Genomic DNA, 26,783 nt, shown 5'->3' on the forward strand with positions numbered 1-26,783 from the left:
ATTTTCCCTTAAAGTGCTAGTCATGTTAGTACAGAAAGTGAGGGACATGTGATTGTCATGAAGGGGGCCACAGCTGGAAATAAATTGAAAGTGCCCTGTAAGTACGCAGGCTTAGTACTTTAAGAAGAAAGTTTTCTGAAGCACATTTTCTAGGATATCCAGTTTCTCTCAAACTAACAATTAAAAAGAAAAAATTAAAAAGTAATAATGCTGCAATAGGAATGTTCCAACCTGTACTGTTTGGTCCTGATGCCTAACCCTGAGTCTACTTTGCCACAGGCAAGTTATGGCCAGCCGGTCATGATAGAGCCAAACCAAAGAGCCAAGAGTAATTCAGGAGGTCTCAGAGGAAGGGAGGCTGATCATACATCTGCACACTTGCCTTTGCTTTGTGAAAGGTGCAATGCATCCTGCTGCTTTGGCAAATGCTTCTGGGGTAGCATTACAAACCGTTCATTTTTAAAAGCCATTCTTCTCTTTGGTGCAAGAATTATTAAAGCTTCTGAGAGTTTAATTAATGGTGAGAATTTAGCCACATGAAAATGAGAAAACCAGGGCCAACCCACCCATCTAAGTCAATCTCACGTCTGTCCCCTTGTATCAGTGTGTTACAACAGGCTCTTTCACGGTCACATGAGGCTGACCAGGGGACACACTTCTCACTAGATCTAATACAATGAAAAGAAAAACTGTCTTTTTCCCCCTGTGGTCTTAGATGCACATGTGGCTTTTCATACCACACACATCATGTGTTCATGGAATGAAAGGCCCTTTTGTAACACGCACACACCAGTCAAGGCAACTTAACATCGGGTAGGATTGTTAACTTGGTTCCCTAAAGCCTCCCATGCACACTGCAGCAGCACTGCACTGGAGGAACAATGTGGTTGAAGGAATTTGACCAGCTATATTATAAATAACTCACAATACACGTATCACCATTGCTGCTCCACCCAGGTTAACTACCTTTACTTAGTGGAGGTAGTTTTTCCCAATAGGAACAGAGGAAAACTTGAAGACAGGTCTGATGATTGCTGTGCTTGGGATGGCCAAGACGTTCACATGTCTGTATTTCAAGGAGTCATTACCACCCTACAAGTACTCTCAAACGTGGCCACCTTCCTCTGCTGCCTTTATGTCAGAAGACCAGTAAGAACCATATTTCCTTAATAGGATTACCAAGCAATGAGCCTTTATTCTTTAGGCCTCGGTGCCTTTGAATGTACCTGTGTAGGCAGCAGGTAAGCAGTCATCAATCAAAGATTACATTTTGCAAATTTGGAGGATGTACCTCATGTGTATCTTAACAAGATCTATTTGATTTGAAGCAGCAGCTTAACTGCGCAGTTCCAAGCAGCAACAGTTCTCTGTCCAAGCATGGAAATATATCTTCTTGAAAGACTATTTTATAAATCAAATTATGCTCAAGGAAAGCAGTACAATCTCAAAAGGAAATCTTGTTCTTCTTGCAGGGCCTGGTATAAGGGTGCACATAAAATGATCTACCAGATATTTTCAAAGTTGAACAACCCAAGTTGTATCACTGATTTAGGTAACTCCAGAACGGGCCAGCTGTGTAAATGCCCTTCATCCCTTAAAAAATAAAACAAGGAACACAGACAAATTTAACAATTTTATTAAAAATTGTACCAGTTATTAGAAAAAAAATCCAAGTATTAAAGTATTAAAAAGCACCAAAGAAGAAAGCACAAAGCAAATATACTGCACAGATACAAAAAAGGAGCTCTGCCCAGTCACCATTGGTACAGGCAGGAGTCCTGGAGGCACACAACCAGGATAAAAAAAATGCTACATTCTCACTGGGTCTCAGTCCATGGCAAAGAAGGTGTGTGCACTTCAGGACTAATCCAGACAGAAATCTCACAGGAGAGCATCAGGTTTACTTCTGCAGCAGGACAGTGTCATACTCTGCTGAAAATCAGAAGGCATGGGGAAACCCTCCACTGAGAGGAAGTTTATTAAGTACATAGCAAATTCTAGCTCATCTTACCCTTTTTGTTTTCCAGATGAAGGATTCTGAAATTTGTTGTTGTTGTTTTTTAAATATCCCACTGAAGGAGAACAGTCATGCAGGAAGCAGGGGGGGAAGGAGGGGAAGAAAATGTGAATCCACATTTCACAGTATTCTCATCAGTGAATTTCACCTAGAAACATGGGAGACTGTACTACATACCATGGAAGAGAACAGAAGAGAGCCATGATTATTTTAACCAAAAAAACCCAACATCTACATACCCAAACTCAAATTTAGTGGCAGGATTTTCAAATGCACCCAGTGGAAACAGACATACATATCCTGTGGGTTGTTTTAAAATTTCCCTTTTACAAGCCTAACTTCTGACATGTATTTAAGGAGATAATGACAATGTCATCTTTCCATCACACCAATCTCTCCCCATTTTGTCATCAAATACTCCTTTCAGGATAGTCTCATCTAAAACTGAGTTGAGGAATTGGTGATGATGCTCTCCTGGAGCCATGTCCACAAACTGGGGAGACTCCTTTAGATTTAAGAATAACTTTATACATGCAAAATTTCCATAATAGATTTTAAAAACAGTTTAAGAATCTACCCTTCCCACCCCTCTGTTCCCCAAAGGCAGCAAAAAGTCTGAAGACAGAACTGAAACATGGCTTTAAAAAACAGCCCACAGACATTAGGTTTCGCTTCCCAGAAACCAACTTCCAGCATGGGATTCGCAGGAAGAGACCCTCCTTTCTGTGGCTAAGGGGGAAGGTGAGGCACATGGAAGAAAGAAGGGTAGGGGATGTCAGACTGCATTCAGTTCAAGAACACACACACACACACTCTCGCACACACACATAATTACATTCCAGTGCATTTGATGTGTTTGGTCTTTTCTGCTTTTCCTGGTGGAGAAGAACTGAGCTGTGTAACACCTGTGTGAACACATGCAAACCAAAGAAACAGAGACCACTGAAGTCTTTAGGAACTGTAAAAGATTGTCCTAGGATCTTTTATCAATTCCTTGAGGTATTTCTTCTTGCTAAAACAATCAAAGGCAACAGGTAGGCATTTTGCAAATGATCACAAATGCCAGTTTGAACAACAGACTCTTTTGAAGGACACTATGAAAACCTTTGTTGTCAAATTATGCTAATACTCAGCAGTGCTCGGTTCATGTGCAGACCTCCCATTAATATGAACCAGCATTCCATGGTTCTTTTATTTATGATCCCACAGTAAATACTGCTGGTAAAACAAGGCAAGACCTCCACAAATCTGCATTCTTGTTTGATTCTAGCACATATGCTGAGTGCTTTCTCTATTTTTCCCTTTAAAAATACCCTCAACAGCACACCATTCAGCATGTCACAGTCTCACCATTCCCACAACTTCAGCAGAGATATGGGTCAGGACCAGCAGTGGAAGGGTGGAATTCATTGTAGAGTTGATAGGGTCACATTGTAATAACTGCCTCAAGTAATTTTGTTTTTTCTTAAAAAAAACCCCCAACCTTTCCTCCTAGTCTACTAATGGTCAGGATCTGCTGTTTCCCAGAAGAGTGCCAAGTGCCACACCGAATGAAGTTCCACCTTGGGTACAGCTCCAGTGACTGCTACGGAGCAACTCCAGGACTGTAGTAACCTCACATACACACATAATCCAGGCTTGAGGGGACAAAATAAACAGCCAGTAGAAAGAAAGATGTCTTTGCAATCACACTTTCTACGCCAAGAAAGACTGGGTTCCTCGCCTCTATTCCCTTGCTGATACACAGCTCCAAAACAAAGGCTGAAAAGGAAGTCTCTTTCAGGACTCCTCAAACAAGAGTTTAGCCAACAAATATTTAGTAACAAGCTATTTAAACTGAAATATGTGATCAGTTATGCAGGAATTCAATGCTACCAGAGATCATCAGCACCTTGACAGAATGCTGCAGCCCTACACAGATCCAGCAGCAGCCCTTTCCATGAAAATTCATCCTCTCCCCTGCCTTTTTTGTATCCTATTTGCAGCAGTTTGCAGCTATCCCTGGGCAGTCACTTTGTGATTACTGGCTCAGCTTTCAAGAATTGCAGGAAACAAAAGTAAAGCTAACTATTCCCTACTAGTACCAGGCTTGCTGGATCCTAGGATGGGCAGGGTACAAAGTATTCAAAAGGGTGGGAAGCTGGGAAGGGATAGGAACAACTCCATCCCTCAAGGAAAGACAGTTGAGGTCTGAAGCCGTTCTGGAGATCTGGGGAAGGCAAGTAAGATATTTCAAGGCTGCTGGCACCATCAGCAGCAGCTCAAGGTTTCCTTAGGAACTACTCATTAAAAACAGGAATTTGTTTTAGGAGAAAGATCCAACTCTTCTTTCTAAATTGTTAGACTCTAGTTTTACAGCACAGAGAGAAACAGTGTCCCATTCTTCTCACCAAAACAAACTAATATCTAAAAACCTGAGCATAATCCTTCAGCAACAGGATTTAAACCATGTTCTTTGGAACCGTTTCTCCAAATAATCGACATATGTCCCACACTGCACTGCAGTAGCTACTCTGTGGGCAAGATCTCCCCAGCAGGTGCTCAAGGGGCCTTACAAACATAGAATGGGTGACACATAGATGAGTGCTGAGCATCCATGTGTTTGTTGATAAATGTGTGAAATCTTCCCACTGTTTCCCCAAGTAGGTGAGACTTTAAGTATTAATTAGTTGCTTTTCCCTAAGAGAATAACCAGCCTGCCCCTCCAAATCTACATGAAGCAAAGTAAGACTTTAGGGTTGACAGAGCATATTTCCTTTCTCTGAGACACGCAGATATGGAATATAATTAAATATATTATCAGTGGTTGTAAATCTCTGGCACCAGTAACCAACACGCATATTGCAGGAAGTCGGCCTTTGTCTAGCATTAGCTCTATGTCTCCATTACAAGTATTGTTGTTCAAGGAGATTTTAACTCGAGACCCTGGCATGACAAATTTTGATAAGTCTGTTGTTGCAGTGGGAAATATGGACTGGCAAAGATGTGTCTTTCCCTGAGCCAAATGACTTTATTGAGGCCAGCAGCCTGACCGAGGAACCATTTCAGGTACTTGTTTCTCCATGTTAAGAAGAGTCTTGTCCTAGATAAACTGGGTGGGTCTCAACACTAGAAAGTACCAGACTTATCCTTCCAGCTTATGCATCTGGACAGGCCTTATTGGCCTGCTTAGCTGTCAAGTCAAGGCAGAGGGGAAGGGGAAAGCTCACAATGGTATTTAAATGTCAGAAGCAGTTGCTGAATATTTCATAGTTTGCAGGGCTGTTATGATGTAGCACTGACTGTTCCTGATAAAAGGGTCCTGGCAAGCAGAGGAAAATGCAAGCATCATATCCAAGGGTGCCACACAGGGAGGCATCATTGCTTCATTGCTTCCTGAGCCTCTGCACTTCCACTTCTGCCTCTTAAAGAGCTTCTTACTCAAGAGTCTTCTCCTTAACATTTGGCTTCTCAGGGGTCCCCAGTTCAGTCTGTGCTTGCACTACCCCTCAAGCTTTCCACCTAAATTTAAGTCGTCTTTCTCCAACGACCAGCGTTTACATCAAGCAGACTGTGCAAAGCAAAGTATGGGAAGCCTCATCTCTGTCAGCACGGGCAGAGAGAGGCTTCCATCCTGTTGCAGCATAGTCAGCAACAGCTATCACTTAGATCACTCTGGGTAACTCTGTAGTGCACATGCTTAAAGAAACAACACAAAACCAAAAACAATCTCCCCTCCTAAAAAAAAAATTCCCACCCTCCCTCTCCATAAAACCCACCCCCAAAAATATTACTTGAGATTCATTTATATGAATTATTAACCATCGTGGACAAACATATTACTCTAGCCCTAGCTAGAAAAATAACACAAAAGGAGAAAAAAAAGGCTTTTCTCACATAAACCTCTCCTTATGTTTAAGGAGAGTGACTGTGAATATATGAGGGTGAAAAAGGCTTGGGGACCTCTTTCGGGGAGCTAAAATACATTTTGCCCCAGTAGAGCAGGATGCGAATCAAGAGAATGGGGCTGGGAGAGAGCAAGAAGGTCCAAATGTAAGTCTGTTCAGCAAACTGTTACCAGACGCTACAGTGCAATGATGAGATTACACAAATACCAGAGAAAGCATGAGTTAGAGACAAATATGCAAAGAGGGGTGGAGAAGGAAAGTATATGTGCAAGTAAACTACTCTTCCATACAGCAATGCTTATTTTTCAGAGTGGATCAAGAGCAGAAGAATTTCTCAACACCTGCAGCTGACATTTGTAACACAACTGAAGACCAATTCTCTGGACAGCTCTTCCTCATGCTGGTTGTATCATTTGAGACCTACAACAAGGTGCGGTGGCAATATGGAAATTTTCGGAAAAAATAATAAGAAAAAATAATAATTGCTTCTCTGTTCATGTTTTACCCTAGTTGTTACTGGGTTTGTGAACTAAGTATATTTAAGGCTACAGAGAAGTAGCCATCAATATTTAAGGCTACTTCCTTTTGGTAGGGTAGTTTCCCTGTGCTGGTCCAATAGTGTCAGCCATATGGACAAACCTCTGAGTGCATACAAACTGGGAACTGATAGAAGATCTCCCTTGAAATAATATTACTGCTGCTAGTCAGGATATGCTTACAGCAGCCTCCAAACACTACATACTAGAGTAATGGACACACTGCTTGTACAGTGTACATATCAGACTAGATGCTAATTAATTTCCCGGTCAAATCCTGAAGCAAGATTATCAGATGCCTGGGATCTAAGCCTTCCTGACCAACCACATTATGGTGAGAGCAAAGAAAACCAAAACAAAATAAACATCCATCATAAAACTACTAAAAACATATACGTTAGCATTGTATAAGAATGACACTTGTGCCATATTCCATGGGTTTTGGCTTCCTGCTGGCTCATGGGCACTGAGAACACTGAACTGAAAGCAGGCAGTGGCAGAAGCTAATAGCCACCAGGAACCCCAAGAAGGTTTCATTTTCAGACTGTTCCACTGGATTTTTTTTTTTTTTAATTGATGGTAACAACAAAGAACAACTTATTGTGAGAGAGCTGCAAGTGGTGCCCAATGGAATGGCTGAAGAGGTCAGATTTCTTTGTGATTTTCTCTCACACAGGGTACAAATAAATAAACAGTAACCAATGAATAAAACAAGTAACCTGATGGATCTAAGCTATTGAATGTTTTTCATTGCTAAAAATGTGGAGGAATTGAGCATCTCTGCTCTGGAAGATACCCAAAGTACGTTTAGTCATCAATCCCAGGCATCATTTTTAACTAGCAGCCAAAATGACACTCCTGCACTCTACTATCGACTACTACACAGGGCAGAGGAAGCCATCAGTCTAATACCTGCCTCCCTTGCACAAAGGTCACCGGTGCGGGGAACCAGCAGCAAGCTTTACCAAACACACCCACATTCTGGCTTTCCTTCAACAGTGTTGGACAAGAGCTCCCTGCCTCGCAAGGCAGGCAGCAGCAAAGAAGAGTCCATAAAAACACCCAAACTTGAAGACGAGTATCAGAAAGTCAGAGTCCTCACATCCGGCCGGCGGTGTGCAATGTCTCGCCCCCGAACCAGTGTTTGTTCAGTGCTCCCTGCAGACTGGATGTGGCCTGAAACAGGCGGGCGAAGCTCACCTCTGCCCAGTGTGGTTCCTGTTCACCTCTGCGTTTAAGGCCAAGTTGTGTAGGAAGAGAAAAAGCTGCCACCACACTTGATTTCTGTTCTGCTGATGCTGTAGAGAAGAACAGTTAAAGCAAGGTTATTTATATTTCTAGAATTGCAACATACCACTTCTCTTTTCCAATAACAACTCAGTTACACTTTTCAAGAGCAGACACTTTAATCCCATCAGCATAACAAGGGGGTGCAGCAAGGGATGAGGGGAGAGAGGGAAATGATAAGTTCTCCAGAAATAATTGTAGCTCTAACATTACAAAAAGAAAAGAGCAGACCCTTTATGCATTGTGCACAAGAGGATTAAACTTTTTTTTTGCTTGTAGGATTTCGCAGAGTTTAGCCAAGTGCTGTTTTTAATCAGATTGGCTTCTGAGCCTTTCAAAAGCCCCAGCTGCATGAACAAACAACCTTTTTTTTTTTTTTAAAAAAAAAGCCCCCCTTCACCCCGAAAGTAAAAAAAAAAAGAAAAAAATATAACTGGTGATCCATCTGTAAGTGATTTGACACCGTGAAGGTCAAAGGGTTAATCTTCAATTTAAACCACACTGCTGAGACAGCAAAACTCTGATTTCATCTAGTACAAGAAAACACATTCGTGCACACACACACTCCCCCACCCTCCCCCCACCACATTTTCCTTCCCAGCATCTCCAAGATAATACTGCCCTTTTTATAGCCACTTTTGACAGTAAGCCATAAATAATCAGCCTTGGAGCCCTTTCCTACTGACTGGAGCCAATTAAACCTTAAGCAAGAACATACTTGAAAACACACAAAAAACCAAAACCAAGAGGTTATTTCAGGTCCCATTGTCAAGGAAGAAACATGGGAGTTGAGTTTCAGGGGGACACCAGACTACATAATGCAGCTTTGGGACAGGGACACTGTTCCTCCTTTTGTTGTATGTAATCACCCCTGCAAAAGTGGCTCCGATTATACCCCCACCTTCCTGCTCTTTAATAGCATCTCATACAAACAGGTGGGTTTCTCTTTACATTGCCCAGTCTGGGATACTATTTCACCTCAATAACCGACCCTCTATTAGAAGTCAGTCTTCATTTTCTCATCCAGAATTCCATATTTGCTAAGCAGGCATGATCATTTCTGGAAAACAAAACAAACCAGCCCAAATCTCCGCCCCCCCTACCCCCCTCCCCAATCCCCAGCAGACAAGGAAACAGAAGACTGGCTTCCAACAACTTTGCCTCAGTACACAGGAGTTCATAAAAGAGCACTGAAGCACATTATATGAACAAGATGTTTCAACCCAGATTAGCCCAACAGGGCAGAACAACACAGTTGCAAGGCATTTTTTACATAATCACAAATAAGAGAGTTGCAACTGGAGTTGGTGTATTGGAGATGTGTCAATAGACAGCTCTTCAAAGCCCTCCCAGATAGCCACTAAATTACGTTGTATTCCAGTGTGAGTAGATCTGTGCCATTTGAATCACAAGTACACACAAAACAGGCTTCCAGAAAACCTGTGTTCATCTCGCATCTTAGCAGTGGGTCATTATTCTTGCCATCAGGACTTAACAAGATGAAGAAATGGATTTGGAAGAGTTCACACAGATCCCACCACACATTTCAAGAGCACTGTGTTTGTAGCATAACCTGCAGGCAGTGGCTCTAGAGCCTGCTATTATTTATTTCAAAGTAACTAGTCCTGGGTTCAGTCCTTACTGACTGCACAGGCATTGCTAGGTTTACAGGTGAAAACAATCTTTTATAAACGGTCCTGTAGGGCTGGGTTAAAAAGCACTCAAAAAGCAAGGTGGTTTTTGTTTTGTTACTCGCTTCTCAGTTTGATCAGGTTTGCCCCTCCTCATGAAACTGCAGAGATTCTTCTCATCCTCCTCAATACAGCCACACTCCTAAAACTGCTCAAACATGCACAGGGAATCACAACGTCCCCGTGACATCTAGATACCCGTGTTTTTATCAAGCCATTACAGCTTAGGCAGATTCCTTAAACAGAGATCTTTGGGTAAGATGTCAATGAAGCAGCATGCAAGAACAAAGTGGTCTTCTGCAGTTTCCACAAGCAAGGAGCTATGCTAGGAGAGCACAGTGGACAAACATACTGCAGAGGCTCTGAAGACAATCTGCTTTGTTAGATTATTTTATTCTACTGGCAGCCAAGAGAATAAAAAATTGTCTTATAGAGACTTAATAATGGAAATGCAAAAGGATGTTTAAAAATTGGTACACAAATCCTAAGCTTGAAATACATCTCAGCTTCACTGGTGGACCTTCTCTAATGGAAACTCTCATGGAATTTTATAAAGTAGGTTAATTGGGGGCACACAAGAGGAGTGCTGATCTGGCATGTACAATTTTACTATTTCACACTGTTGGATGATAAACACATATAAGAACCCCCATATTAATGTCCTTCTTCATGTAGGAGGCTGCTTTGTGCTTCTCACACCATAACAAGTTTCTAATTATTCTGTCTCCTCAAGTTTTATACATCACCTTGGGAGAAAAGGATTACCTGCTCTTTCCAGTGATAAGTAAAAGAGGCTATGTTCTGAAAAAAACAGTGGAAGGACTGAACTCATATGCCTCTTTTTTTTTTTTTTTTTAAGGGGGGAACTTTTTGAGGAAGGTATTGAGTTTTGTTTTTATTTGGTAAATAAGAGTTTTAGAGCTGTACTTTAAGATGGGTTACAGGCCTGCAAGAGAATCAGTGGGATGAGAAAAACTCTAATGTATTTTAGTTTATATTCTATTGTGTTTACTTCCCTGCCTCTTGAAGTCACTTTTTGGTACAGCATTTTTGTCCTTTTCCAATTAAAAGTGTTTCCCATAATTGCCATATACACTCAAGGAGATTTCCATGCAAGAGCAGAATAGGAAATATTTTACCCTTGTTTCCCCTTGCTTATAAGAAGCATAACATCTCAAATAACTTTTTGAAGAGTGGTGACACCATTTTATTTTGAAGTGAAAAAATAGAGCACTAGATTGAGGGCAGCTTTCCAGGTTTTATTCCTAGACCTAGGAATTGCTTGTATTTCCCTAGGTCCATATTCAGCCAGCATTTTCTTCCATGGTAGTGTGGTCCCACACACACTTTCACTGGCCTACACACTGGAGCAGACCACTCACACTGTCCTCTCCTCACAGCAGCGCTGGAAAGTGAATTAGAGCAGCATAATGATCAAGGCCAGAACTAAAATCTGAAAAAAAAAGTTGCCCTTACTTTTGAACACATCATCCTAATATATCCGATCCATGGCATCATCAAACTGATGCTTGTGCCAGGACAACAGAAACATGATGACCTGTGAAGAGGAGCAAGGTGGGACTACCTGCTTCAGCAGCAAGCCTAGCTAATAGGGTTTGGAGTTATAGCTCCACTTCTGGGCTGATCTGCTTTCTGTGGTACTAATTCAGCATGGGACAAAAGCCACAGAATGGGAATGGCAGATATTATTTGCAGTAAACAATTTATGGAAAGAACTAAAAAAAGTCCTTTTCACAAGTTTCTGTGTCTTTTTTCCTAGATATGCCTCAGCCAAGACTAAAATTCTCAAATATTTCAAGACTGAGGGTTTTTTGGTGTGGTATAATTTTGCTGTCAGGAAGGATAGAAAACCCAGAAGAGTGATTCCATGAATTTCGGTTGTTTGATTTTTTGGGTTTTTTTTCAGATGTGATACATTTTGAGACATTTTTCTAAGATTTGTAACTATTGCAACACTGATGTATAATTACCCTAAGCTTCACCAGGCCAATTTGTCCTTTATCAAAATAATTCAATCCTCAGGGTCACTACTGCACAAAAATACCAGGGATGAACACTTTGCCACCTCCATGGGAAGCACCAAAATAACCCTTTTGAGGCTCCCTTCCCAAGAAGGAAAGAAGCATCTTTTGCCCTCTATACTAACTGTAACTAAAGAAGAGTAGACTTGTGAATACAGTAAGTCAACACAAAGCTGGAAACACATAAAACCATTTCCTATTGCAGCTGCTGCTTTTTAAAGGGGATATCCTTAAGAGACTGTCTGTCTGAAGCGTTAGCATGAATGCTTCAATGAGTCACAGGGAAAGGCCATTTTACAGGAAAAGTGTCCTCTGCAGCAATAGTACATTAGTGAAGCCTCTTCCATGAACTGTGCTGAACCAAAAGCCAGACTACTTGTAAACAAACACAAAAAAAACATGCAAGACTTTTACTGGAAGCAAATGAAAGAGGAACATGACTGACCCGACACTTATTCCTTCCCTGTAATTAATTCCTAATACGTTTCACACTGTAAGCATACAGATATATATCTGGCAAATAACACCCCAGATGTCAAAACCTTTTTTACTCCTACCGAGCCTTTGCACGGGGTGATCATAGGGAAGATCAGGACAGGTAATGCACTTCAAAGAAAATGCTGTCCATCTGACACAGCTCTTTGAATCCATGAGCATAAATGTTTAACAGATTAGTAAGATTCATTTTTACTCTTGATGCATATGTGCCATTAACACCTCTACTTTAAAAGTACATATGTTTGTCATACACACATGTTGTATGTGGGTCTGTCTGGTACACCCTGTCTACCCTCTCGATCTCATGGGCAGCTTCTGACTTTGCTTCACAGCTTCCAGAAAATTAAGTCATATTCTGATCCCATCTTAACTAGAAGAATTAATATGGCCCTAAACGGTGCTGTTAGAGAAAAGGAAAAAGAATAGCATATGTGTACATAGAAACATTATTCTTCCTTTAATGACTAATACAAGTATTAGCAACAAGTTGTTGGGATTTTATTTATTCACTGAATACAGAAATACTTGCACACCGGGAGCAGCTGCTGACTCATCGCTGAAGGCTGTTTTGGCTGCCAGGTGGCTGGAGGCATATTGTGCTACTACAAAATATGCTTTAGCTCAGAAAGATTAGAAAGTCACAGTCCCCACGGCAACAGAAGTTACAGAAGGTGTCCCCTACTGGAGAGAGAAATGCAGACCATTGGAAGTCAAATACAAATCTTTCCAGCTGTGATTCCTAATGACCAAAGTGTAATGCATGTGTAAAAGCAGCAGAGAAAAAAAGGAGGCAGTAACAGAGGAAAAAAATGGCAGAGGAGCTCAGAGACATGGTTTCTCGTGGCAACACAACAAAGAGGATGAGAGATCTTCCTTGGGAAACTCCATCCTTCCGGCTCGCAACGACTCTTACATGGGACTAAGCCTGTGGTAGAAGGAGGCATCATCTCAAATACTGCTTCCTTTCTCATGAGCCTCCATCAGGCTTTGCGACAAGATAAGCAACACGTGTGTTTATGGAGAGAGGATATGCAGTACTGGGCAGAGCCGAAGGGATGCGGGGTGCAGGGACCCCCAAAACCCACGTATGGGCTGCCCAGCCCAAGCAGGGGAGAGGGCACGGACTGAGGCGCTGGGTCCGAGCAGCAAACAGCGACGGCTGTTGCCCCAAACCTGCTGCCGGCGCAGCTGCGCAGGTGAGCCCTTTCTCAACTTTCTCGTAGTTCAAAAACAAACACGCAGCCACTCGCGCCTTCCTCTCCAGCGCAGGCAGGAAGGGGAAGCAGACAGCCGCCATGGCAACAGCCAGCTGACGGCAACCTGGGAAGGGCAACCACCGGCCACCGCGTTCCCAGGCCCCCGGCCTTCCCCTCCTTCCCCATCCCAAGGGGCACGCTGGCTTATTTTCCAAAAATACAGTAAATAACGATCCTGTATTTCCACAGAGCCGCACCTGATACCACTCTGTACCTGTGGCACGGGGTCCGGCACGGCTCGTCCCCATGCTCTGGGTGTGTGCGTGAGGGTGCAGGAAGAGATGCCCAGGAGAGGACACCCCACACCGCCCAGCCACGGCCAGCAGCTGCAAGAGTTTTTGACTCTTTTAAGAGTTTATTGACTGAACCTGCGTGTGATGGGGCAGAGCTGTTCCACAGCTCCCGGTGTTCACCGCCTGCCCTGCGCGGGCCGCGGGATCCGCTGACCTGCGTTTGGCATCCGTTCCTTCGCCAGCAGAAGGGAGGTGCTCCCAAAACTGCTCAGTGCTGCGGAGACCCCCCCTAGTGATTAAAGTCTGCCTCGGGGTTTGCTTAAAATAACACTTTAAAAGTTTTTACAGGAAAAATATCCTGGCGCGAGGGGGAAGGGGTGGGCGCGGGGCCGCCCGGCTGCGCGGGGAGGCGGCGGGAGGGCAGGTGCAGGGCTGGAGCCTGCGGGCAGCGCAGCCTCTCGTCAGCAGCGCCGATGACTCAGAGGCTAAATTTAGCGAGCGATATAAACACAGCCGCCGAGCGCAAACACGGCCCGGCCGGGCCCTCGCACGCACCGCCCGCTCCTCCTCACCCGCCGGCCGGGTCCGCCGGCCCTCGGGGGGCTCCAGCCCCGTCGCCAGCACCTCCTCAGGCCTGCCTCCCATCAGGGAAAACCTAACTGGGGTTAACAGGAGTTGCCTCACTGCTTGTTTTTGGATCACTATTTTTTCTGCCGTGGTCCGGTCCTGGGAAGGATTCCTTTTCAATTGGCGAGGTAGCTACTGAGGAGAAACAAACAAACAAGCAAAAAAAAACCACCAGCATCCAAACGGAGACTATGAAAGGCTGGCAGGACATTCTTCCTCAGTGGCTTGAAACAAAGGAGGACTCTGCATTTGGGCACTTGCTTTCCTGCCTTTCCACCATAAAATTTAATTGAGTAAAATACAAACATGTACACTCCTCACCATAAATAATCAGTCCAAACATCTCATCATCCCCCTCAGAGATGGCACTATCTTAATAAGATCAACCAACCGAGGTGGAGGACTGGAGGCAGAACAACTGGGTTCCTATCAGCAATTCTTGCACAATCTCAGTCAAGTTATAACCTGCATTTTCTACTCTCCCACAATAAAAAAGAAGTGGGGTGTTACCATAATTATTTCTTAATTGAAAAATAATTTCTCAGCTGTCATACTGCTACAAGCAGAAAGCACATTACCACTGTCACAGTGCTGCAAGAGCTGAGGAAGTCTAGAACCTGTGGAGACTGAAGGGGTTGTACAGGAGAGACAGCAGCACTGAACACTGATGTTAGAAATACTGCAGAACACTTCACTTGTACTGTCCCAAAGAACTGTTTTGTGCTCTTTATTGTGAGCAATCTTGGTCTTTTGAGGTTGTGGCCCCACTGCCTCAAGACAGTCCTGTGTCTGGCAGGGTGAAGGATTCATGGCACACAGTTGCACAGCGCTTGCATGGCTTTCCTGCCACCCAGCTCCCTTATCCTTTGCCCACTTCCTCTACCAGAGCTAGGCAGGAAGTTTTGCTTTTTAACATTATCCCCTATCTTAAGCAGGAACATACACGGAATATATTTAAATCTTTTGTCAGCTGAAAGCATAGAGAAGGCTAGATTAGGATGATGTGGAAGTTTTTCGGTTTTTATTAAACTGATGTACAATGATTCTATGGGACTTGCATCAAGAGTTTGTATGGCCCAGCCTCCAGCAGCAGCCTTACATGGCTGCCTGAGGAAAAGCTGAGAGCAAGTACATGCAATAGCTTCCACTAGTACTCTCTTTCAGCATCTAACTAGTTTGAGCTTAGGACTTCCTGAGTCAGATCTGGTTTCTGTTTATTTAATGTCTGCTTCAATGGCCATAAACTTGTCTCAATTCCCCTTGAACCCAGATAAAGCACTGGGATGCACAATATGCCTTGACAAGGAGCTCCACAGCTTTCACCTGTTGCATGAAAAATGACCTCATTTACTTTGACCTGGCTCCTACTAGTTTGACTTAATTTTGCCTAGTTCTTTTACTGGGAGAAATTGGTCTATTCATCTCCTTCATGTCACTTTATGTTTATGTTTTATGTTTATTCTGTTTAATATTGCTTCCCTCTTGGTTTGTATGTTTTTTGTATGTTTTAGCAGTCCTAGCCCATTTTTTTATATGGAAGTTCCATTGTCCTTCTTGCCCTTCTCTGAACCTTTTCCAGCTCTGCTGCATCATTTTTGGATGAAGAAAACCAGAATTTCATGTAATATTCAAAATATGGTAGAAACATGGATTTATATAGCGGCATAATTATGTTCTTGTTCTCAGTTTCTTTTCTTAACATACCCAAGAATACCATTTCAGATTAGATGTGAAATGGTCCAGCAAGTTTCTGTTAACCTAAATGTCAAGTAATCAGCTCCACAGGCAGCAGGACTTCAAAACAGGTGCTAGGCAAGGGGCAGCAGGTTGTTGTTGTGTCATTGTTATGCATGGAGAAGGTACACTTCCAAGCCCACCTCTTCCTTGTCATTTGTCAAAATAAAAAAAAAAAAAAAAGAAAGAAAAGAAAATCTAACAACATTAAGCAAAAAATCTATCTCCACTCCCTCATATCAAATTTCTGACTCCACTGACCATAAGAATGGCCCCCTCCTTTCCTCAAGCCTAGGATTCTAGTTCCATAGCCCTGAAATAACTTTGTTTTACATCTCAGTCTTCCCACCCAACCAACCCCCTACCCTTTAAACTGGGCTCACTCACTTCTGCAGTTCTCTCCCTCACCATGCTCATGCATCCTCAGCTGGAGATTCAAGTCCTGCACTGATGGGCAATGAGCAGAAAGCAGAGCTGAAGAGTTGACCCACTGCTGTGCACAGCAGCAGCAAGCACCAGCCAGCAGGGAAGATCCTGAAACATACTGACCTACTCAGGAAACAAATGAACAAAAACACGTACCCCAAGTCTCAAAGATACTGTAGGTACAAGTGAAGTATGGTGCTACAGGCTTAGCTGCAGGACAGTCTGAGTCTTTGCATTACATCATTAGGAAGCTTTTCTGAACATTTTTCCTAAAATATAAAGTCATCATAAAGAACAAATTCCTGCAAACAATTCCAGTGTAAAAAAAGCAACTGTTAAAATGCCCCAAACGTTCTTAGTAATGAAAAAAGCCTGATGGAGTTTGGGATAAATGATGCACATGTAGTGCTGTGCACCCATTCTCTCATGCCATTAAGTTTCCGACAAGTGACACGGGCTCCTTGTTGCATAAGTAGAAGTGTCTCAGAGGAGGCCTTGATAACTCTCATGAGAGACAGAGAGGAAAAGTATGCAAAACATAACACATTTCACTTTCAAAGGAAAATAACATTTCCTCCTGGACATTTTCAGTGTCATTAGCTTGAGGCAAACAGGTACATGCCTAGCTGTCTGCCCACAGCTGGTGTGGATGCAGGCATTTGTGTTCCATGGGCTGCTGAACCCTGTTGCAGTGATGGTAAGATTTACTTGCTGAACCAGCTGGGGAATTTAGAGAAACTAAGTTTTCTGTAGCTAGATCCACAGAGGCTTTTTGAGCATGGTCAGCATATCTAAATCAACTGCAGGATTCCTGATGTGTTGGAAAGGGACTTTGTTGTTGTTTGTAATGCACTTATTTACTCAAGAAAGCTCAGCTCTGATTCAGCATCTGGTTCTCATTGAGGCTCAGTTTTTTTTAAACTGAGCTTTCCAGATGGGTTGACTGAAGCACAAGGAGGTCAAGAGACTTGTCTGAGGTCATACAGCAAGCCAGTGGCTCTGCTTGGACCTGAGCCCAGAACTGTTCAAGGCTACCCCTCCTTGGCTCTTAAAGAGACAATTTTATCCCCTGTGAAGTGATCTTATCTCCATGAAGAAGAGATGCAATAAAAGCAGTCCCCTCAAAGCTGCAGCCTGCTTAAAAAGAGTTATTTTATTTGGAAAAAGCTGTAGCATTCCAGTGTCTCGTTGAAGCCTGTCAAACTGAAGGGGTGTGACACTGATATACAGTGTCATCCACCCCACCCCTATATAACCCTGTGCTCCTCTGGGGTGGCTTTACACTGCTGCCACCGCCATCCTTGATTGTGTACTCACATCCCATCTAGCAACCCCTCATGTCATGATATCCACTGTCCATTCAGCACAGGTCGAAGCTCCTCCTCAAGGCAAGGAAACTCAAGTGCACTCAGGACCTGAAGCAGAGCCCAAGCACTTGTTGCCACAGCCTGGACATGCCGGGTGTGGGAAGCACATCCCAGCCAACCAACCGGCAGATCCCCTAAGCTCAGCTCCATTCTCCATAACCTCAGAGCACACTCTTGAAGCTCAGCTGCAGGCTGGGCTACAGCAGCAGTTCACAGATGCCGTGGCAAAGGCACACTTGCTTCAAACCAAGGAGAAGGTAGCAGGTACTGCTTCTCTTGCAGAAAGCATGGCTTGTCTCTACCTTTGTTTTCCAGGGGCAGGGTGAAAAAAATACAACAGAGGGAAGTTTGCCAGAAGCTCCACAGCCTCAATCAGATAAGGGGCAGTAAAGAACTCAAGAAAACTTAGATGGGTCTCACATGTCATTATGCAGAGCCCTTGCAAACTAGATCAACCTGTAGCAGGCTCTGCTACTTAGGAACACAGAGCATTGCTCAAGTCCTTTCAAGAAATTCACCATCTTAAGGAGATGAAAGACACCGAGTTCTAGGGAATGTTGTTATTGCTCTAGCACTGTTCTAAGGATGAAATAGCCAGGTTTTAAATTACTGTTTTCTGTTTAACATATTAATAGGAAATGAAATCCTGAAAGTGGTGTTCATGCCAAAAGCAAGCATAGGTGCAGCCAACTTTCTTATTCTTACTAGATGCATACCCAAAAATCTTTTGTATAGCCAAGAACCACAGAATAAATACCATTTAGCTCCAGAAGCCCAGAGAAGAGATAACAGTGACTCTCCAGGGTTCCCAGTGTGGGATGGGGTTAGACCATGCATGCAGCTGAGTCCAATGACAACGCAGTGATGTCAGCCTCAGCAGCTATTGCCTGCTCAGTTTCTCTCTCAGCCAGGGATGTACATTAACCAGCAGCCTTTGTGTCAACACAGCCTTGCTGCTGCAGCAGCAGAATGGGGGCCACACCTGAACTGCTGAAGAGTCTCACAGAACTCAAGAGCCATGAGAAGGCAGCTCTTGAGCTAGCTGGATGCACCATTCCAATGCTAAAAGCCTCTCCTAACTTCCACTGAAAGAAGACACACATTTTCTTTTCACGGGTTCACAGATAAATGTTTTGTAGGCTCTGAAAACAGGCACAGCTTGTTGAAAACCAAGCTTGCTCTCTCTCAGGACTTCACAAGACCACACTGGTGTGACTAACTTTGTGGTATTCTAAATCTGATTCAAGACACCACTCTGGAAAGTTGGTTTTGACCAAATGTTTGAGACAAGCTGGAATGGGGCTTCCAAATCAAGGATTAGTTTCACAGCAAGATAAACGACAGCCCAGTTTTCCATGTCTCAGAGACTGCCCCTTCCAAACCACAGCACATTGTGAACTACTCACGTGTCTCCAGGGGCAGACCGCCTGCTTCTTCAGCACCGGGCTGGGCAGACTCATTGCACATAGGACAGAGGGGTTTCTCCACAGGGGATTCATGCCAAAAGCCAAAGGAAATCCTCCATGCAGGACTGGGAGGGAAGGGATTGGGCATGACAACAAAACACTCCACAGGGAACGGTGCTTTGGACACCAATATGTAGCTCAATACTCAGTTTCCCTGACAAACAAGAAAGAATCCCTTAGCAGATCCAAATGCCAAGGCCTATCCCAGGGTCAGGCTGTGGATAACCACTGGCTGAACTACTCCGTCCTCGGGTTAAGTTTTAGAGTTGGTTTGGTTTTTGGTATTTTTTCCCCGTTTTGTTTTCAAATTTAAGTGGCTGAAGGCCCCCGCTGGCGTCCCCTTTACAACTTGTTGCTGTTCCAGTTCAAACAAAGAACGCAGAGCCCCTCCTCTGGCGGGCCCCGGGGGCCGGGCCGGGCCGCGCCGCCCAGCGCAGCCGGACGCCTTTGTTTACTACGGCTGCACACGCCGGGCTGGCCGCCGGCCGCGGCTGCGGGGCCGGCCGGGCACCGGGAGCCCCGGCCGGGCACCGGGAGCCCGACCCTGGCTGCCGTAGCGGGGCCAGGGCGGGTGGGCGCTCCTGGACGCGTTTCCAAGGCACGGGCATCAGATAGGGACACTCCCCCGAGATGAAACGGGTCAAGTTACAACCAGTTCCACCAGTTCAGAGCAGGGCTCCTCTGCCAAGTTGGTTAAACCTTCTCTTTCCTGTGAGACAGCCTGGCGAGAGAGCGGGGCCTGCAGCTAACGCTGGCAAAAAGGCGCCACCGGGGAAAACCCCATTCAACCACAAACAACACATGTTAAAAGTCTCGTGGTAGCTCTTTATTCCTGCACTTTGCTCAATGACATTCATAGCCCCATCTACATTTCTACAAGCTAATCTTCCTTTTCCTTCGTTAATCCTCCACCTGTTAGGAGATGAGAAGTCCCAGAATTTCTTCATCTCTCAGATGACACAGAGAGGACCAAGCCTTTGCCCAGCCACAAGCCACACTCTCTGACCAGGACAGAGATCCTCACTTACCTTTGAGAAGGGCTGCAAATGATCCCACAGTTAACAGAGCACAAACTCACTTGGAGTAACATAAACTTTCTGTCCCTTTCTGAAGTCAGCAAAATTTCTTAATATACAAGCAGATACACCCCTCTTGGGCTTGCATGGAAGTGGCAAACTGCTGCCTGCTGCCAAGCCTCTGCCACCTCTGACCATCTCTGTATGGGCTGAGATCTCCATTTCATCTCTACTCAAAGGGGAAGGAGAGCAAGGAAGAAAGAATCAAGGGTTCTGGGGGTGATGGTTATTTTGTTTCTTTGAACAGCAGTGTTTGGGTTTTGGTTTGTTTTTTTTTTTTAAGAAAACAAAATCAAGAATCTGGAGTGTGGTTTTCAGACCTGATGGCATCTTACAGCTGTCTTTTTGTTGTGAGGAAGTTAGTCACAAGTCTGAGACACTAGCTAGGACTGTCTGACTAGTAGCTGCCAGCAAGTCTAGTATGATGTAAATATACTTTACAACATTACATAGAACTACCGTTAGACAACAAGGAGTGTCAGAACAGACTCCAGGCTTGTTATTTCCAAGACAAGGAGCTGATATAAGCCACTAATGGCTACATGTTCCACAGAACAGAAGGTGCTGGTGGTGAGGAGGCTGGAGAAGAAGAGTAAAAGCTGTAATAAAAACCATGAGGAAGATCCCTGGGAAAAGCCTCAATCCCCACTGCTGATGAACTGGAAGAGCTGGAACAGCAGCAGCTAACACAGAAGAGTTCCCTTCCCAGGCAGTAAACACAATCCCTCACAATCTCTTCCCTCCACCTGCCAATCCTTAGGAAGAGCAACCAATCTAGCATAAACAAAATCCATCAGGATACTCCTGCCATTTTATCGCTGTTGGCGGTCTGTTGTCTTAAACAACAGCTCACTTAGCTGATGCCTGGAGCCACTCTTCAGAGTAACACTCTTGGGCAGGTAAACCCCCACCTTCCCCTCCAGAGACACCCTACCCTCTGTATGTGGAGCCGGTGGAACTGGTCGGCAATGCACTGCAACTTCCGTGCAATCTGCACCTCAGCACGTGCTTCCCGCTGGCCTTCCTGAGGTTCCTCTTGGAGGTGCGGATCCAACACAAAGCCAGCTGGGGGGACATGTAAACGGTAACCAGCACTCCCTACAAAACAGATCAGAAGAGCGATTCTTCCAGTGCAAAGATTAGCTTTTCTACTCAGTACACCTCATGGAGGAAAGAGCTGCACATAATCCTAAATTTTTGACTTTGAAGTCTAGTTCCTGAAGTCCAAACAAGGACCGTGTACTGTAACACAGTGCAGTAAAACATTTGCCCAATTTCAAATAAACTTGTATCAATTAAGCAGAGCATTGCACTGATTCCCATAGTCAAATGAGTGGCAAGATCTTAAAATTGATTCCTTTTGCTTGTTTATAGTTCAGCCAAGTGCTGTGATTTGGGGGTTTTTAATGGCAGTTTTGCAATTTTACAGGATATCTCCCTCAAGTTGTCTCCCCTTAAAGGTAGCAGTATCTTTTCTGTCAGTCTTTTCTCAGTTTTCTGGTATTTGGTGATATTAGTGATTGCAATTAAAGCTGAATTGGATACACAAAGCTGAGTGGTGACCCATCAATTACTAGTAAAATACTGGATGGACATGCTACTTAATCAGCAACTTTAACTCCAGTAAAGAGCCTAAAAGCTGTAACTTTTTGCATTTTCTTCTGTCCACTGAAAGCTTCTAGGAGTTTCCACTTCCTATGTGGATGAGACCCACCATTGGTAGTTTAAAAATGTAGGCAAATTGTAGGATATGAAGTAAGGCGAACATTTAAACATCTAGCAGTAAAATCAAATGTGATAGAATAAAGCCAAAAAGAGAGAGAGAGGATATCAAAGACAGCAGAAGCAATGAGCAAGTGTCTGGTTCCTGCAGTGAACAAGCAAGGGTAAGAAAATACAAGTTGTCTTTCTTGAGGGAGTAGGACTAAAGCAAAATTTCAGTCCTTTAATAAAACACCCTAATGAAAGAGACCTTGCTTGATTGGGGATGTGCTAAAGGGACAGTTTCCTTGCTGCAAAGCTAGTGACTCTGGAGTGCTCTTACCATAGAAGAGTCTCCGTGGCTCTTCAGTGACTCCACAAGGCAACATAACATCCTGACTGGAAGAGGATGGGCTGAGTGTTTGAGTTGCCTTGTCCTGCTGCTCAGGATGCCTGATACCGGGACCACAGCAGTGTGTGAGGGGGAATAGCTGAAACCTCCCCAGAAGGCAGCTGTAGGACTGGTTCTGTGTGAAAAAGCCAGTTGCAGTCATCTCACCAGGCTGACCTGCAAGTCCAAAGTCATCAGAGTGAAACACGTCATCGTCCAGCCCATCCAGGCTAGAATAGTCCTCTTCCAGGTAGCTGGGGCGATCCATTGCTCCTGCAATAAAGGGACATTTGAGGAAACAGCTAAGACACAACAAGAATGTTGTCCAGGAGAGAACGCCTTCTGCTCCAACAATAAAACACAGCTGATTTTACCACACCTTCCCTCTTCCCCACTTCCTGTTGCTGCCCATCTGCATAGATGAGAGAGGTGAGTGACCTGTGGTGAAGGTCAAGGCTTTGCAGAAAGTCCTCAAGTGCTGGGCCAGAGAGAAAGTTCACATGTGTGTAAGTCCACCCACAGCTCCAATTCCACAACTGCTCACAATTAGATAGCAAATCCCCAACTTCAGCACACAGAAACAGAAAAGATGTTTTAAAAAGCAACCCAAATCCTTCCAATAGCCCCATGGCCAGTCAGTTTCTTTGGGGTCTGCTTTGCTTTGGCCTGCCATATTTGGACTTTATTGTGTATCCCATTTACTTTTTCCCTACCTCTTGCTTATTGATGAAGAAAAGCTCTTGTAATCACAAGGCTGCAAGGCCAGATTTTTAAGAAACCCCAGTGGCTGCAAAACTTAAGAACCGTCAAAGCCACTTCTGTGAAGCTCTCCATTACTTCTCCCTATGAGGGCCAGCTTTCCTTTCAACTTCTCATTTCTCCCCTCAGCTCCACTTAAGATGTGTCCCAAACTTGGCAATGTAGTCACTTCCTTACCCCTCTTACCCTCAAGCCTACATGCACTGTCAGTGCAATGATTCATCCTACTACTAAAGAAAAACAGGGCTGGTGTCAGCATTTAAAGCAGGATTTTGGTAGTTGCCACAGTAAACACTCCTGCGCTCTGTTGCAGCACAAAGCTGGACAAAGATGGTGGAGAGGAAAAATCCCCAAACAACCTAAATCACTATTTCAGAGCTCTTTGTAAACATAAAGCAATTAGAAGCAGTATTACCAAAAATGCCACAAGTCCCTTTACTGTTACCTGTGCTTCTAACCCAATTGGAAGACAGACTCCTAAGAGATCCATCTCCAGGATTTCCACCCAGTTCCAAACAAGGCAGTGAAATTCAACTCTTCATGTCTCTTCCTTTGCTCTGGTTTGCGAAGCATTTAACAGAATGGAAGACTAGCAAGAGGAATTTCAGGCCTGAAGGAGACATTAATAATAATTTTGTAAGGATGTGCTCAGTGCTGCCCCTGGTGCTCCCATCTCCCCCCAGGTGAGCAGCACTCAGGACACCAGCACACTAGAGACAACAGGACCAAGTAGTGCCAGAACTGTTTGTGCAGGGCTCTGGCTTGGGCACACTATGGCTATTTAAGTTGCTGCATCTCAGCAGTTCACACAACTGAGCCACAACTCCCAAATAAGTTTCTGCAGAGCAGAACCGGTACCAGCCCCAGAGCTGGATGCAGCTCTGCTAGACAGCAACAGTGGCAGAGCACTCCTAGCATTCTCATCCATGGCTTAAAGTAGCACACTGAAAGGAGTTACGGGCCCCAAGAGGCAGGCATGGATGATCTCCTTGCCAGCTCTTCTGCTGGATCACAGTCACCTGACAGAGAGGCAGGCGGGAATGTACTTTGTCTTTGCAGGAAGGTTTGCCAGATCTCATCTGTCAGCCTCACCGGGACGCGGGCATTCCTCAAAGAAAGTGCAGCAAAGGCACAGAGCAAACCCCGAACAAAAGAGGGTTTAAAGAGCAAGAAGTTTAACTCGACCTCCTGCAATACGGCCCGACCTTTTTGCAGAGCTCTTCAGAAACGCCGAAGAGAGAACGCCGAGGCAGCGCGAAGGATAACTCGTCCTACAACTCGCTGGAACTCCTTCTATAACCTCCAAACGCAGCTCACGCTGGGAGCCACAGACACCGGACAGCTCGGGCTCCGGGTCTCTACCCGACGGCGGGCACACGGGCACGGCAGCCCGCGCGCCTCCGGTGCCGTGTCCTACCCACGGCGCTTCCTTCCACAAGCCAGCGGCCAAACCCGCGGGCCGGGGCAGCCGCACGCTCGCGCTGACAGGCAGCGGGCCGCGAGCGGAGGGAGGGCTCAGCGCACACGTGCGTGCCAGCGTCCCAAAACAAAGCTGGCCGGCCTCGCTTCGCCACCGCCGGCCGCCTTTAACTCTTCCCCGCCCGGGCTCCAGCCCCGCAGATGTGCCCCAGGCCAAGAGGTTTAACGCGGCTCCTCCGGGCAGCGCCGTGGGACGAGACACCCGAGCTCGGCGGGGCGGCCCGGGAGGGCCAGCGCTGGCTGTGGAATCAGCCATCGCCTACATCAGCAAATAATCTGCCTTCTCAGTGCCTACCAAGCTCATTCCTAGCCCGCACCCTCCCTCTTTCTTCCCGCTCCCCAGCAGCCGCGGGACTGGGGGCAGGACCGGCCGGGCGGGGGCTACTCCGAGGCGACCCCCTTTCCCTGTCAGGATCGCACCCGGCCTCGGAACCGCCCTCACCGACGACCTGGCTCAGAGCGGCCGGCCCCCAGTGGCGAAGGCGCTTCCCGGGCACTCACCGAGAACCGGGACGGGCGTCCCTTGGGGACGGGGCGTCCCGGCAGAAGCCGCCGCCTCCGCACCGCCAAACTGCGGCCGGCGCCGGCGGGCGCGCCGCGAACAGCTGACGGCAGCCCCGCCCCCGCCGCGCCCCGCCCCGCCCCCGCCCGCCAGCCAATGGGCGGGGAGGGGCGGGGCCACCGCGCGGCAGGGGCGGGGGGCGCGCCCGGCCCGGCCCGGCCCGGCCCGGCCCGTGGAGCGGCGGGGGCGGGGCGGGCCCTTTCCAGCCCGCTCCAGGTAGGAAGCGGGGAGGAATCGATGCCTATCAGCCCTCAGCGGGACGCGCTGCTGGCACCACGGCCCGGAGCCGAGCTCAGAACAGTCCCACAGCTCGGCAGTCAGCCCCAGCCAGGGGCTCAGCGGCAGGCACGCTGGGCTAGCTTTAAACCTGATGGGAGTGTGACTCCAGCTAGTTTATTATCACAAACCCTCTGATTTCTCAGCTTTAAATGACTTAGAGAGTTCTTAGAAAGTTCTCCCTGGCTTGTGAAGTCTGAACGCTGAGGTGTGAGGGTCAAGGAGTTCGCAGTGTGTCGTACTCTTTCCTGTGGATGAGTAGTAAAATACACAGGACTAAAGAATTAAACTAATGAAGATAGTTTCTCGATAGCGCTTTCTGTGAAGCCCACTCGATGAGATTAGGATGAAAACTCAAGCCTCATGCTTCGAACAACAGCTCAGTGCATTTACCCATACTCTGCCCCTGATTTATCAGCTCCCCCTGTAATCAATGGCAAAATCTCACCATGTTAAGAGAGGCAGGACCCAGCTCCTTGGCGCAGAGCAGCACCCTGTCAGGCTGTTTTTAAAACCTACGTAACAAGATCGCTTGGAAGGGAGACTTTAAAACCCAGCTGGCAGCTGAGTAATGTTAATTGCTGTCAAGTCTGCCACACAGTTACTGAGGTTTGTAACTTAAACTCAGGGGAGGGGTTAGATTGCAAACCGATGGCTAGCAAGGTGAGGCAAATTACTACAGTTTCCTAGTATCACATTGTCCTGGGCAGGCTCTGCGAGCCTCAACAGTTAAATGTTTCAGAGCCACTGTGATTTTGAGTGAGGTATTTACAGTTGCCATTAATAGATTAACAGGCTAATAATGTTCATTGTCTCCAAGAACCTATTTCTTGATGGTTCTTGTCCAAGGGTTCATTTCAACTCTTTTATTTGCCAGAAGGCTTGAGCCTTTGCTTATTTATGAGAAGATCAGCTCATGTTTGACTTGTACCTCACCACCAAGTAAGAAAGCAAAAATACTGTTTTCTTAGATTTTTCAGTAAGGGACAAGGTTCCTAAATTAATTAAGCCTCATTGTTCACTTTTGATAGTCAAGGGAATTGTGAGTAGGAGCAGAGGAGATTGGTATATATATATATAAAAAAGGCAACAAAAGGCATTCTGTATCTTCAAGATAGTAAAATTTTATCACACTGATGGTCAGGCCCAGGCAAAATGCCAGCTGCTGGAGGGCTACTTCTAATTTGAATGTGCATCACTATAAATAAAAAATGAATGTGCTATGATTCCAACCACTTATGTCTTCCAGACTGAGTAATAACTGCCTGCTGGTTAGGCTCATTAACAGTAAGAACAGTACCTGATCGGCTTTGTTTTCATCTCATTGAGCTGCAGTTGGGGCCACACTTTATATCCCCAGAGGCTGCATTTTGGGAACTCCTACTGTGTAGAAAATGTATGGAAACTGAAATCTATGTATATAATCAGGCTGGATGGTAAGAGGGCTCAGGAAGGATATTTGTGCCTTTCAG

At 45.4% G+C, this 26,783-nt stretch overlaps 1 protein-coding gene across 3 annotated transcripts; it reads right to left on the reverse strand.

The window, feature by feature from the left end:
* Window positions 1-1,620: 1,620 nt before the first annotated feature.
* Window positions 1,621-25,082, reverse strand: BMF (Bcl2 modifying factor). 3 transcript variants are annotated; one of them, XM_032112090.1, is made up of 5 exons: window positions 24,975-25,082; window positions 23,440-23,604; window positions 22,188-22,412; window positions 21,078-21,241; window positions 1,621-7,738 (listed from the first exon to the last, which is right to left on the reverse strand). In XM_032112090.1, exons 3-5 carry the CDS (start codon window positions 22,396-22,398, stop codon window positions 7,637-7,639), a joined length of 477 nt encoding a protein of 158 aa, XP_031967981.1. In that variant the 5' UTR covers window positions 22,399-22,412; window positions 23,440-23,604; window positions 24,975-25,082; the 3' UTR covers window positions 1,621-7,636. The 3 variants fall into 3 exon arrangements, with proteins under 3 accessions (XP_031967981.1, XP_031967979.1, XP_031967980.1); XM_032112088.1 differs by having other exon boundaries at window positions 22,188-22,508; XM_032112089.1 differs by lacking the exon at window positions 23,440-23,604 and having other exon boundaries at window positions 22,188-22,508; window positions 24,975-25,081.
* Window positions 25,083-26,783: the final 1,701 nt, after the last annotated feature.

Source organism: Corvus moneduloides, chromosome 6, assembly GCF_009650955.1.
Source record: "Corvus moneduloides isolate bCorMon1 chromosome 6, bCorMon1.pri, whole genome shotgun sequence".
NCBI lineage: Eukaryota > Metazoa > Chordata > Aves > Passeriformes > Corvidae > Corvus > Corvus moneduloides.